Raw genomic sequence first — 13049 nt, 5'->3', positions numbered from 1 at the left:
GATGCAGAGATGCAGGCCAGGCCACCCATGAGGCAAGGTGAGGCAACTGGCTCAGGTAGCAGGATCCACAGGTGCAGCCTATCCTTATGTAGATCTTTATTCTTTCACTCGCCCCTTCTTTCCTGGATGGGGGCAGGGCACTATTTTGTAGTTCACCTCAGGCGCCAAAATGTCTTGGGCCAGCCCTGGCAGGAATGCAGGGAAGAGAAATTAGATTTGGTCCACATTTTAATGAAAATGATCATAGATCAAATTGGGGAAAATAAATACAGTAAATGGACAAAAGTACAAAGATTCACAAAAAGTTTAGGCTTATGCGTAGCCCTGTGTCCCCCCAGAAAAAAGCACTGTGTGTAGCAGTTTACAATAAGTAAGACACATTGCCTCTCAGCCTGTTCTACCTCACAGGCTAAAATGGGAAGGGAGAGAACCATGTACTCCACCTTGAGCTCCTCGGGGAAAAGGTGGGATATAATTGTAGTAATAAATTGAATAAACAGTAGTTATGAGAGCAAGGGACGTGGGTGGCGCTGTGGGTTAAACCCCAGAGCCTAGGACTTGCCAATGAGAAGGTTGGCAGTTCAAATCCCTTCGAGCTGTACGCTGGCTCCCTCGGCCAATAAAGCGAGATGAGCGCCGCAACCCCAGAGTCGGCCATGATTGGACCTCATGGTCAGGGGTCCCTTTACCTTTACCTATGAGAGCAAGGGCATCTGATTCACCAGAGAAGTGAAAAAAAAAATGATCCAATGATAAGATGGTGATGTTCTCTTGTTCTCTCAAGGGATCACAGTCATCATTATTGTTTTGCAAAGACAGTATTGCACATGGAAACAATGTTTATTTTGTTCTATATACTCCAGAAATATAAATGTTTTGTTTTTCTTCCTTTTTTCCAAAAAAAATTATTGGTTTTTCCAAAAGTTTTTCAAACAAATAAACAAACAAATGAACAAACAAACATAAATCTCACTATATTTAAACCAAACTTAGTAACATTGTTAAGTGACCTCCTCGTATCCCCCTGGTTGAATTTCAGTGTATATCATTTTAACGGTTTTCCAAAACCAAAAATGTTTTGTTTTTCTAAAGCTGATGTGAAGGTTGGTTTAACTGGTTTATTTACACCCCACTTTTCAATCAAGACTGGATCTCCAAGGCAACTTGCAACAATTAAAATCCATCATAAATATAGAATATAAGACATCCTCCCCCAACCTGGTGCCCTCCAGCTTATTTTGATTACTTTTCTCAACAGCACAGCTGTATTGGCTGGGGATGAAGGAAACTGTCTAAAACATCTAAAGGGCACCAGGTTGGGGAAGGCTGATCTTAGGGATCCATGGATAGGGGTGGTCTTGTCTATCCCCTGGCAGATGATGACACAGCTTAGATATTAGGCTTCCAGATGGAGAGGCAGGTGGAGCTGTAGATGAACATAAGGAGAGGCTGGCTGCTGGATCAGACCCAAGGACCATCTAGCTCAGTATTCTCTTCCCACAGTGCTCAACCAGATGCCCCAAGCAAGACCTGAGTGCAACAACTACTTGTGCTCACCAACAACTGGTACTGATGGATTCATTCACTGCTGATTGGCAGCAAGAATGCCCACCCACAGAATGTTCCCTTCTGTAGACAATGAATTCAGGAACATTGAAGAAAAATGAAAACACTATTTCTCAAAACCCAGTCTTAATAGTTGGCCAATAGAGCACAAGTTTTGGTTTGAAGCTCCCAGGAAAAAAGCAGTGACTACCACCATCATTGTTGATCCCCATCCAGCACCAGTTATGTGGGGTAGACTGTTCTCAGAGGGAAATGTTGGGGAAAGGAAAGGGAAAACATGTTCTGCAACTTTTTCCACTACTTTATTTTTCCATGGATTTTTTTTTTCCATTTGTAGAAATGCATCAATCATAAAATTAATTACTAACACAATGAATGAATATGATGCAAGCCAACTTGAGCATCTGGAAATGCATGCAATGCCAGCCCAATCCAAAATGAAAGCTGCAATTAAATAATGTCAGGTGACCATCCCTAGGAAATACATATACTTATGTGCACAACTCTTCCAGCAAAGGACAAATTATCATGTTCATAATCTTAACATATTTATAAGCACTGCAATAAAACTAATACAGAAACTGAACTTTGAATTTGTTTGAATATAACATTTACAGCATAAATCTATCCATGTCTACTCAGAAGTAAGTCTCACTGATTTCAGAGGGACTTAGTGGGGATGGGGGGGGATAGATTCACATTTAATAATTTGGGACTGGTTTCCCCACAAGATTGCCTTACTCTGCATGTTCCTATTGTTACATTTGCCTTTATGCTAAGTATGTTTAACTGTTTTTCCCCTATTTAGCTAGCTGATAAATTTTATTTTATCTTGAATGAACTCTTTGTTTTCCCCAAGAGTATATTTTTCATTGCCTTGTCAAGAATCTAATGTAATAGCTGGAGGGTCTGTTTTACCTCAGATATAACAAATGCAGAGTTTGCTTCATTCCATTTTAAGCACTGCTATACACATCACCGAGGTAACCTGGGTTCCATCCCATGAGTTTGAAGTCATGTGCTGAAGTTTTCAGGTCATATTTATCTAAGATAAATCAAATAAAAGATGCAATACCATTTAAGGAAACAAATTGCCTAGGCAGTTAGTAAAACATATTAATGAGGTCTTTGGAAACAAAAAGACCGTATATATCTGAGAATGGTTTTCACCAATCTTAGCAATCTATGGGACATGACATTGCTTGCTAAAAGTCATGAATGGCAGGTGACATAGTTGGTGATCACTGGAAATCATTCAAGACATTTTGCTGCCCCCATTCCATGTACAACCCCACCCCAGACTTGAGTGACAGTTGAATCTTGCTTTGACATTGCCTCCACTGCACCTGAGCAAAGCAGGTTAGCTTAAGAACATAGGAAGAGCCCTCAGAATCAGACCATGGGCCATCTACTCCAGCATCTTGTTCTCACTGTGGTCAACCAGATACCCCTGTGGGAAGCCTGCAAGCAAGCCCTGAGTTCAATAGCATTCCATGAATCTGCCTCATCCTCTTTAAAAGTCATCCAAGTTGGTGGCCATCACCACCTCTTGTGGGAGAAAATCCACACTTGAGCTATACATTGTGCAAATAAATGTCCTGTTTCAGTTTCATTGGATTACCCTGAGTTCTAGTATTATGAGACAGAATGTGCACTTTTTGCATATCAAGAATAAGTTTATGCACCTCTACCGTGTCCCCTCTTACTCACCTTTTCTCTAAACTAAAAAGCCCCAGATGTTGTAATCTTTCCTCACAGGAGAGTTCCTCCATCCCCTTTGATTGTTTAGATAGCCTTTTCCCTCAACATTTTCCACCTTAGGGGCCGTAGGACAGACCATGTAGAATATATAGGGCTAGATGTACATGTGCCAGAAGGAACCAGCAAAATGAATTCCACTAGTGCAGTGGGACTTTCCCCCCTTTCCTCTCTCCTCACCACCTGCCCAAAAACCTGCCCCCAGAACAGTGCATGGCAGGAGGTGAGGGAGATCATTCTGTTGGGCAAGCTGAAACCCTTGCACTGACAGCAATTGGAAGAGCACAATGCTGAATTCTTCCCATAGTTCTGTCCACTCTCAGCTCCATAGCATTTGCCGCCTGGGGCCATTGCCTCGCTCTGCCTCATGGAGGGCTAGCTACGGAAATCTCATTTGAAGCTACTTGGAAACCATGGAATTCTCTGCTGTACCTGTAGGTGCCACTTTTCTCTGGTTTATTTCTTGTATTGCTCAACATTATGTGATAGTAGTTGACCATAGAACAAGCATATTTCCCAACTCTAACCAAACTTCCCTGGCAAGTAGAGGGATACAAAAGGGAAGGATGAGATGGACGTGATCCAAGGGAGGCATTCTCTCTGCTCGGCTGAGCTTATTCACAAGAACGAGCTGTGCAAATAGCTTTGTCTAAAGCAGGAGCATCACCAAGGGGCTGTCGGTGGCATCCCCAGTTCACTGCTTCTCAGACATGAAAGCCTCATTCATCCCACAGCCGACTGAAGTGGAAGCAGATCTTTTCACACAAACCACCACAGTGCCCCACACAGCCTGCACTCTGTTTTTAGGCAGAAGGAAGGAAAGCAGATAATATTGGCCAGGTTTAAATGGCCATCTCTCAACAACTCTTCTATGGTGCAGAAGTTATCAATCTGAGGTCTGTTGTCTAATACTACTTTGCAGGCTCCTTCAAGTGCTTTCAGGAAACTTGCAGAACTGTTAAGAATGCATGCAGGTCCTGCTATCCAAACACTCAAATGAAAATTCACTTATCCAAACATGACGAATTAGTACCCAAACCTTGCTATACACAGCACAGATTCAGATATCCAAACAGTTGGACCTGCATGTAGTACTGTAAACAAATAAGCAACCTTAAACAAGCATTACTTTTTTGTGCTTTGCTGCTAGAAAGGGTCTTCGTGGGTTGTCCCCCCCTCCCCCCATCATTTTGGGGTCAAAATTCTATGGTCCAGAATGCATTGGAATTTTTCCAGTACGGTTCAGTGAAAATTGTCAATTCATTATGGGAACGTTCACCTAACAACTTCCTGAGAATGCATTGTGCTCAGATAGCAAGACCTGTGAATATACCTACTTGGCCCTGCATTTTATTTTATTTATTTCTGTCAATGGAGATTGAGGCCGCTTTGCTCAAGCCAAAATACATCATGGGCTCTTCATCCTTTGCCGCCCTCAATCCTAAATACAGAAGCAGAATGAATGCTGAACCTGAGTTGAGGTCTTGAGTTAAATTCCACCCTGCGTCACAGGCCTGCGACAAGAGGCCATTCCATTAGAAAGAGAAGACTGCAGCTACTAAAATATGAGTTGTATGTGTGGTTTGATTTGTAGAACAAACAAACAAAAACTTTATTCAGTGGTTCACCAAGACCCTCAGCAATTTCCATTGGAGTGACATTAAAAAAATAAAATGTTTGAGAACCATTGCTGTGATGTATGTAATCTGTTGTGGAGATACTTCAGAACAATAGTGGGGTTCAAGGTGGATAACATTTGCTTATACAGTGGTACCTCGGGTTAAGAACTTAATTCATTCCGGAGGTCCGTTCTTAACCTGAAACTGTTCTTAACCTTAAGCACCACTTTAGCTAATGGGGCCTCCCGTTGCCACTGCGCGATTTCTGTTCTCATCCTGAAGCAAAGTTCTTAACCCGAGGTACTATTTCTGGGTTAGCAGAGTCTGTAACCTGAAGCGTCTGTAACCTGAAACATATGTAACCCAAGGTACCACTGTAATGATTTCTATGTATAAATGCAAATTTAAACAGGAGTATATGTCATGCTAGTGAAAGAGACTGTGACCAGGTGGTTGCTGTGCCTGACAAAAGAAAGTACTTCACACAGCACAGAGTTAATATGTGGAACTCACTCCCACAGGACAAATTCATAGAGGACAAGGCAATAGCCATGACAGTTATGTTCTACCTCCACTGAGAGAGGCCTTCGTCCCCTGAATACCAGTTACTGAGAATCAGAAGTAGACAGAGTGTCGTTGGTCTCATGTCCAGCTTGCAAGCTTCCAAAGGCATCTGTTCAGCCACTGTGAGAACAGACTGCTGGACTAGATGAGCCTCTGGCCTGATCTAGCAGACTCTTCCTATGTTCCTATGCTCAGTCTGCTATCCAAGTGCTGATTGTTGATGGACAACTTCAAGTGCCTTCCTGCTCTCCCTTCTTAGTGTTCTTTAGTTTTAAACAAGACTTGGGCCAGGTAGCCCTGGTAATAGAGATGCCTTCAAATGGAGGCCTGCCCTCTGGCAGCTTGTTCTCTATAAAGGAGGACATTATATGTGGGTGGGTTGTTGGGTACATTTACCCTATAGCACAACCTTGAGGTGGTTGGTGGTTTTGTTATTGTTTTAAGGCTTCAGGGCCCTTTGGCTAACTGTATGTCTGCCTGGAGAGAAGCAGGGTCTTAGAAAGGAAGGCAAGCAGGTTATAAACAGCACACAGAGAGACGCAATCAGGTTCAGTGGCTCGTCACTTAACAGGAGATTAGACAAAGCTAAGGACAAATGCTAGAAGATGCAACCAGAAATGGAAGCTTGTTCTCTTCCCTGTTTCCTTGAATAGCTAATGTTTGGCATCTTTTAAGTTCCTCTTCCTTTTCTTCAAAATGGCATTTGGTTTTCCGCAAAGTATCCTGTCCATTTTCAATTAGAATCTAAAATAGAATGGAATAATAAAATATGCAATAACAGAACGGAAACTTACAAAAGTAAGATCAATTTCCAAATGCAATTTCCAATTTGCAACTGTTGGTGTTATGTATACTTTGACCATCTTTATGCCTACTTGTTTTTAAAGTTTTATTTTACTACTAATTTCTTATGTTTTATGGAAGCCATGTGAAGGTATTTGTGGATTAAGGAGGATTTAAATATTGCTAAATAAATTAATAAACATGTGGAAGTTTAGCTCTGTAGTAAGATATCCCCAAGGGGCACAGGGGTAGAGTATCTGCTTTGCCTTCAGAAGATCCTAAGTTCATCTCCACGTAGGACTGGGGATGTCTTCTGTCTGCCTGAAACCCTGGAGAGCTGCTGCCAGTCAGTGTAGACAATACTGAGCTAGATGGACCAATGGTCTGACTTGGTATACAGCAGCTTCCTATGTTCCTAAAATGATGGTTACCCACTCTGCTTTTGCACAGACCCCTTTACTCACCCTTCACATCTTGGCCTCTTCTCTTTTGCAGACTCAGAGACTTACTGTGTGTTCCAAGATAAAAAGTATCGTGTAGGCGAAAGGTGGCATCCATACCTAGAGCCTTATGGGATTGTCTACTGCGTTAACTGTCTCTGCTCAGAGGTACGTTCCTTGAAGCTAATTCTATTGCTTTTCAGCCCTGATAGTCAGATGGTGACCACTGCGCACAAGAGAGGAATGGCCTTTGTTATGATGGGCAGGCTATGTGTCACAGGGATTGCTATAAACCTAGCTCAATTCTATGCTATTTTTACAATTTAGCTAGTGATCCAACTACAGTGGTACCTCTGGTTACGTACTTAATTTGTTCCGGAGGTCTGTTCCTAACCTGAAACTGTTCTTAACCTGAAGCACCACTTTAGCTAATGGGGCCTCCCGCTGATGCCGCGCCACCGGAGCACGATTTCTGTTCTCATCCTGAAGAAAACTTCTTAACCCGAGGTACTATTTCTGGGTTAGCGGAGTCTGTAACCTGAAGTGTCTGTAACCCGAGGTACCACTGTAAAATATGTTATTCAGTTTTGCCTTTTGAAGTGAACTAACCTGATTTGTACTTCCCTGGCTAATATGTAGAGAGGGACACAGTTATCATTTGGGTTTTGCATGCCTTGGCTCAATCCTTGACTCAACAATGCAGCAAAATGCATGTTAAAATTTGTGTTTAGGGACTGGAGATTTAGAAGTGTCCTTGACGTGGGTGGCACTGTGGGTTAAACCACAGAGCCTAGGGCTTGCTGATCAGAAGGTTGGTGGTGGCGACGGGGTGAGCTCCTGTTGTTCAGTCCCTGCTCCTGCCAACCTAGCAGTTCGAAAGCACATAAAAGTGCAAGTAGATAAATAGGTACCTCTCCGGCGGGAAGGTAAATGGCGTTTCCATGTGCTGCTCTGGTTCGCCAGAAGCGGCTTAGTCATGCTGGCCACATGACCCGCAAGCTGTACGCCGGCTCCCTCGGCCAGTAAAGCGAGATGAGCGCTGCAACCCCAGAGTTGTCTGCAACTGGACCTAATGGTCAGGGGTCCATTTACCTTTGCCTTTTATGAGAAAATACATTCAAATATGCATTTTAATTTTTTAAAAAATAATAGATTAATGCAGAATGGAATGGACATATTGAATGGGCACGTCAATCCATCCCTGCTCCTAAGGGTATCTCAAATTGAACACCAATTATTTTGCCCCATAGAATTCAATGGAAGTTACTGAGGATCATGACGACCCATGTCTGTATAAACTCCACCCATTCATTTGCATAACTCTACATTAGGCTCAATTTCTTGCTCACCATAGTGGAATTTTACATGAACTTGCCTGAAGTTAGGAAGGATATCTTGCTTAGTTTATGAATCTTCATCCATAAAATGGGAAAGCCATTACAAGGCCAGGATGGTAAAGCGCTCTGCATGCTGAGGTTGCTGAACGGAAGTAACCCTTCTTCTCTTCAACTTATTTCTCCAGAATGGGAACGTGTTGTGCAACAGAATAAGGTGCCCGAACTTGCATTGCCCCAATCCAGTGCATGTGCCACAGCTCTGCTGCCCACGGTGTCCAGGTAAAGTCTTATTTCCAGTATAACAAAGCTCCTTAACTGCACTCAGCTTGGGATGCTGCTGGGGCAGAGCAAACAGACAAATTCCCCATCTAAAAATAACAATGGAATGCTTTCATGCAGCAAACGCTGTTATACACTCCATTTATGACAAGAGAGGCCCATATTCTCAGGAGATGACTGGCTGAGGGAGCCTGGAGGGGAGCCTAGCCTTCTCCACAAGCCGTCAGTACCATGTCTATATGGCCTCTGCTCATTTTATCAGAGCAAGCTGGCTAGATAAATCCCACATCAAATAGTGCTGTTCCTCTGTGCATGCAGAGCACTCAGTTTTTGTTTATCTTGCACTATAATCCATCTTTTAGGTGCTGTCCTTTTTGTCCTAGGAATTGTATTTCATTAGAATGCAAGAGGAGCCTGACTGCAGGATCAGGCCAAAGGCCCATCTGGACCACATTCATGCAGCATTCATTTAAAGCACTATTATACTGCTTTAAACAGGCATGTCTTCTGGGAACTGTGGTTTGCCAAGGGTGCTGAGATTTGTTAGGAGACCACTATTCCCCCTCACGGAGCTCCCTGTGAAGAGGTATTGGCTGTTAAACCACTCTGAGAACCTATATTTTAAAAAACGGGGGCAGAGGGGAATGGGTGAAGTCACACCAAGGTGATGTTTGGGTCTGCCATGTTGATTCAAAATGACACCTGGAATCCAAACAACAGTGAAGTTTGCTGCTCCCACTTTGGGAACCCACATGCCAAGTTTGGCAATTATATCTTGAGAGGTAGCCAAACCTATGCCAAAAAACTTGTGCAAGAATGCCTAAGTCCTATTGTTGGTCCATCATCTTGATTCAAAATGGCACCCATACATTGACATCTCCTTCATCTTCACCCCAGGGCCCCTTGTGCAGTGGCATAGCTAGCCACTCGGGCACCAGGGGCAGTGCACATGCCCTTCACTCAGGCGCCACGCACAGGGGATGGAGCTAGCCACCAACTGGGCGGGCCAAGCTGGGAGAGGGCACACTGCGTGGAGCCTGCAGGGAGTCTGCCCATCGCCTCCCCCTCAGCTGGAGGGTGGCCAGGAAGGAGGCAGTGACTTTGGAGCTCTGCAGGCCGTGTGCCACATGCGCCCCACGTCACATCCCGCGCTGGAGGGTGCCCTGCAGCCCCAGTGCCACTCATGGTGCTCCACCCCCTCCGCTCCCCTTCCTCCAGTACTCCCCTTGTGTTGAGTTTTGCGGTGACATTTTGAGAGGCCTACATCAGAAAACAAGCGAAGTCATGCCAAAGTGACATTTTGCTCCATGATTGTGATTCAAAATGGCGCCCAGTGTTCATATATTGCTGGATGTTACTGGACTACAACTCCCACCATCTCTGACAATTTGGCATGCTGGCTAGGACCGATGGGAGTTGCAGGTCAGCAACATCTGGGGAGCCACCCTGCACTGAAGATGTCATCCTCGGAGGTTGTTAAATTCCTTGTCCTCCAGTCCCAGGGTCCTGCTCTAAATCCTACTGGCAGACTATATCAAAGGCTGGCCCCATGCCCAAATGAGCAGAAAATTGTCATTGAATGGTTGTCTGGGAGAGGCAGTAACCCTAAATAAAAGCCATATACAACTGGAGCCTTTCTTGCAACGTAACGCAGCTTCATAATTAGGCTGGGGAACTGTAAATCAGAGAAGCAGAGAGCTGGTGATGTTTATGGCTATATAAACTGGGTCATACGCTGCGTAATAAACTCCTGCAGACTGTACATTTATTATATGCTCATTGTTAAGAACCACTGTACAATGCAGGCGAAGCGAGATCTCTCTTGGATTTGTTGCAAAATTCCCGACATGGCCTAACGTCTGGCAGGCTTGATGCTTGGCCTCTGCTCCTGCCACCGTCTCTCCAGCTCCCCGTTTCCAGTTTTAAAAGGGTATTAGTTACACAGGGTTGCAAAGGAGGTATTTATTCAGCATTCTCCAGAGGGCTACAGGGTTGCTTTGTTGCTGATAGCAGCCAATGTAGAACAGGACTGAACACTGGGACTGAGCAGAGACTCTTGTACCAGTTTAGCAATTCACGTGGGCAGAATTTCATCTTTATCCACTGAGGCCAAAACAGCTGCTCAGGCTGAGCAGAGAGAGGGGCAATTTCCTTCAGCTTCCTCCTGCCTGTGGGAAGATCCATGTGGCAAGTGCAAGCTCTCCCTGGCTAGGCTAAATAGGTGGATTCATTTGGAGCAGTGGTGGGAACCATTTTTGTCCCCATGGGCCAGGTCCTTATCAGGATCTCCCCTATGGGTCAAATTTCATAGATGGGCAGGGCCACCCACCTATCAGAATACCTTTTGCCCCCATTAGAGAGAAATCAGGCTTGAATGGAGAAGGAGAAAGAAGCTCCGCCATCCCCTTTAAGCTCAATTTTGAGAGGCTTTTGAGGAAATTTGTGGTTCTTCATCCACCCCTTAAGGTCACAACAAGATCAGGCTTCACATGGATGTGAGGGGAAAGGTTTTGGAAGTCTCTACATCCCTCTTTAAGATCACAACAAGTCATAGCTGTCAACCTTCCCTTTTTTGCGGGAAATTCCCTTATTCCAGCGCCGTTTCCCGCTGCTTCCCGCTGCTATCCTGGATTGTTAGATATCTCATAGACTGTCCCTGGGACAAGTGAGGCTGCTGATCCCTTATTTTCGAGGCTGCTGATCCCTTATTTTCAAATGTGAAAGTTGACAGCTATGCAACAAGTTTGGGTTTAAAAGGGAAGGGAAGAGACTTCTTTCCTTTTCAGTGTGGAGTTTGGAAACCCAATCAGATGAGTGGGGTATAAACAACAACTATTACTATGATGATGACGTGACCAACAGCTCCTTGCAGGGAGCTCCCTAGTGTGCCCATTCACTCTCCTGAGTCCAGCACTAAGAAAGTTTGCGATCCTGCTTAGTGCTAAGTTCGGGTGCTCCAAAGTGTTGTATGCACAGGGTCTTGCTTAGGAGGCATTTATTTGTAGGTGCCTATCAATTAATTGCCTTGTGTTGTGTTGGTCACATTATGTTGGTTACAGGCCATTTGGAAACCTTTTGCCCACAGCTTCTCATAAATATCACCATAAATTTGGCACGTGCCCATGAATCATTAGCTCTTCATGTATACTGTTACACATGGGATTTATTATTAATACCATTCATACTTTTAGAAACTTGCTATAAGCATGGTAGGTGTGTTCAGGCTTTCATTTTTACATCTGAAAATAACTAAGTGTTACTAATCCAACTAACAAACAAATCTTTAGGATTTTAACATGACTGCTTGACAGTGAAGTCAAACAAATTTCCAACAGGAATAAATAAGACCTGTACACAGCAGTCCTTAGCACTGCCACTGGTTCTTCCACCTCCTGCTTTGATCTCCAGTTATATTTGACTGGATACCACCATCTTTTGCCATGTGGGTCAGACCATCTGGCTCCAAGAACTTTTTTCAGCTTGTTCTCCAGACTATATTCAGCCTTCCAGGAACTTTTTATGATTAGCTACATATTTATGCCCACACTGCTGTGAATTTATGGTTTTTCGGGACGTCTCAAGTTCAACCTGATTTCCTTTTCACTTTTCAGTCCCCCTCCCTTTTATTCTTTTGCTATTCCAGTAAGGAAAGAACAAAAAAGCAAGTAAAAGCAGGGCAGATAAGACACAGTTTTTGATCACCCATATAAGGACAAGGAGAAATTGAGATTGGATCCAGCATTTGGTGTTTTTGTTTTTATTTAACAAAATGTGTATACTGCTTGATGGTGGTAAAACTTCTCAGCGGTTTAGAAGAAATATTAAAATCATCAATAAAACCAGTTAAGAAAAATGGAAAACCTTTAAAGATGATTTTTTAAAAAACTATCAATACCTACGTGTCTGGATAGACTTGCCTAGACAAAAATAGTTTCAGCAATCACTGAAATGCATGGTTCTAAATCATCCTTACTTTCTCATCTCCTTGACTGGCATTTAAGGCCAAACTGGACAAGATGTGAGTTGCTCAAATGCAATTAACACGCCGAGCCTTGGGTCTAGAGCAGTGTTTCCCAGCTGTTTTCGGACTTCAATTCCCATCATCCCTGACCACTGGTCTTGCTAGCTAGGGATGATGGGAGTTGTAGTCCAAAAACAGCTGGAGACCCACATTTGGGAAACCTTGTGAGTTCCACTCTTTCTCTGCCTGCCACAACCCTGGCCAAAAATTCCCCACATTGAATCTGCTTTTCCATTTCAAAGGCATTGGGGTCCATCAGGGGCTAAGGGCAGCTTCCGGTAGGAGTACCCTAGGGTGGGCAGAGTCAGCCCAGAAAGCTTTTCACTGAGAAGGCTGTCACCTGAAGTTCAGTGACTCACCACATGGGGTAGCCACACAGAGATTCCAGCTCCTGGGAAAGGCAGTAAATTAGCAGCATGATTATGATTGCTGCAATGTTTAATGGATTAGTCGCTCTTTGATTGGATTGGCTCGAAAGGTGCCCCTCAAGCTGTTAAGGGCTTTATATACCAGTAGTAACACATTGACTTTGGCCAGGTAACAAACTGGCAGCCAGAGCAGCTCTTGAAGCTGAAGTGTAATATGCTGGCAAGGTTTCACTCCTGCTGTCAATCTTTAACAACTAATTCAGCCACCTACAAGCAGCTATCTAGTGCACATGTCTCCTGCTGTCATATGCACT

General features: G+C 43.9%; 1 protein-coding gene and 1 long non-coding RNA gene across 2 annotated transcripts in view; one reads left to right on the top strand and one right to left on the bottom strand.

The window, feature by feature from the left end:
- Positions 1-13049, bottom strand: part of LOC310698359 — a 525075-nt gene that overhangs the window by 202158 nt on the left and 309868 nt on the right. The window lies entirely within an intron of this gene.
- The window catches only part of CHRDL1 (chordin like 1), a 47558-nt gene that overhangs the window by 6429 nt on the left and 28080 nt on the right, over positions 1-13049 (top strand). Inside the window, exons 3-4 of the mRNA XM_083485241.1 lie at positions 6786-6898; positions 8253-8346. Coding sequence (XP_083341367.1) covers positions 6786-6898; positions 8253-8346 — 207 coding nt within the window. The remainder of the gene's footprint in view (positions 1-6785; positions 6899-8252; positions 8347-13049) is intronic.

Source organism: Podarcis liolepis (assembly GCF_965112155.1).
Source record: "Podarcis liolepis genome assembly, chromosome: Z".
NCBI classification, from domain to species: domain Eukaryota; kingdom Metazoa; phylum Chordata; class Lepidosauria; order Squamata; family Lacertidae; genus Podarcis; species Podarcis liolepis.
The sequence above is the reverse complement of the archived record's forward strand: the minus strand, read 5'-3'. Positions and strand labels throughout refer to the sequence as shown.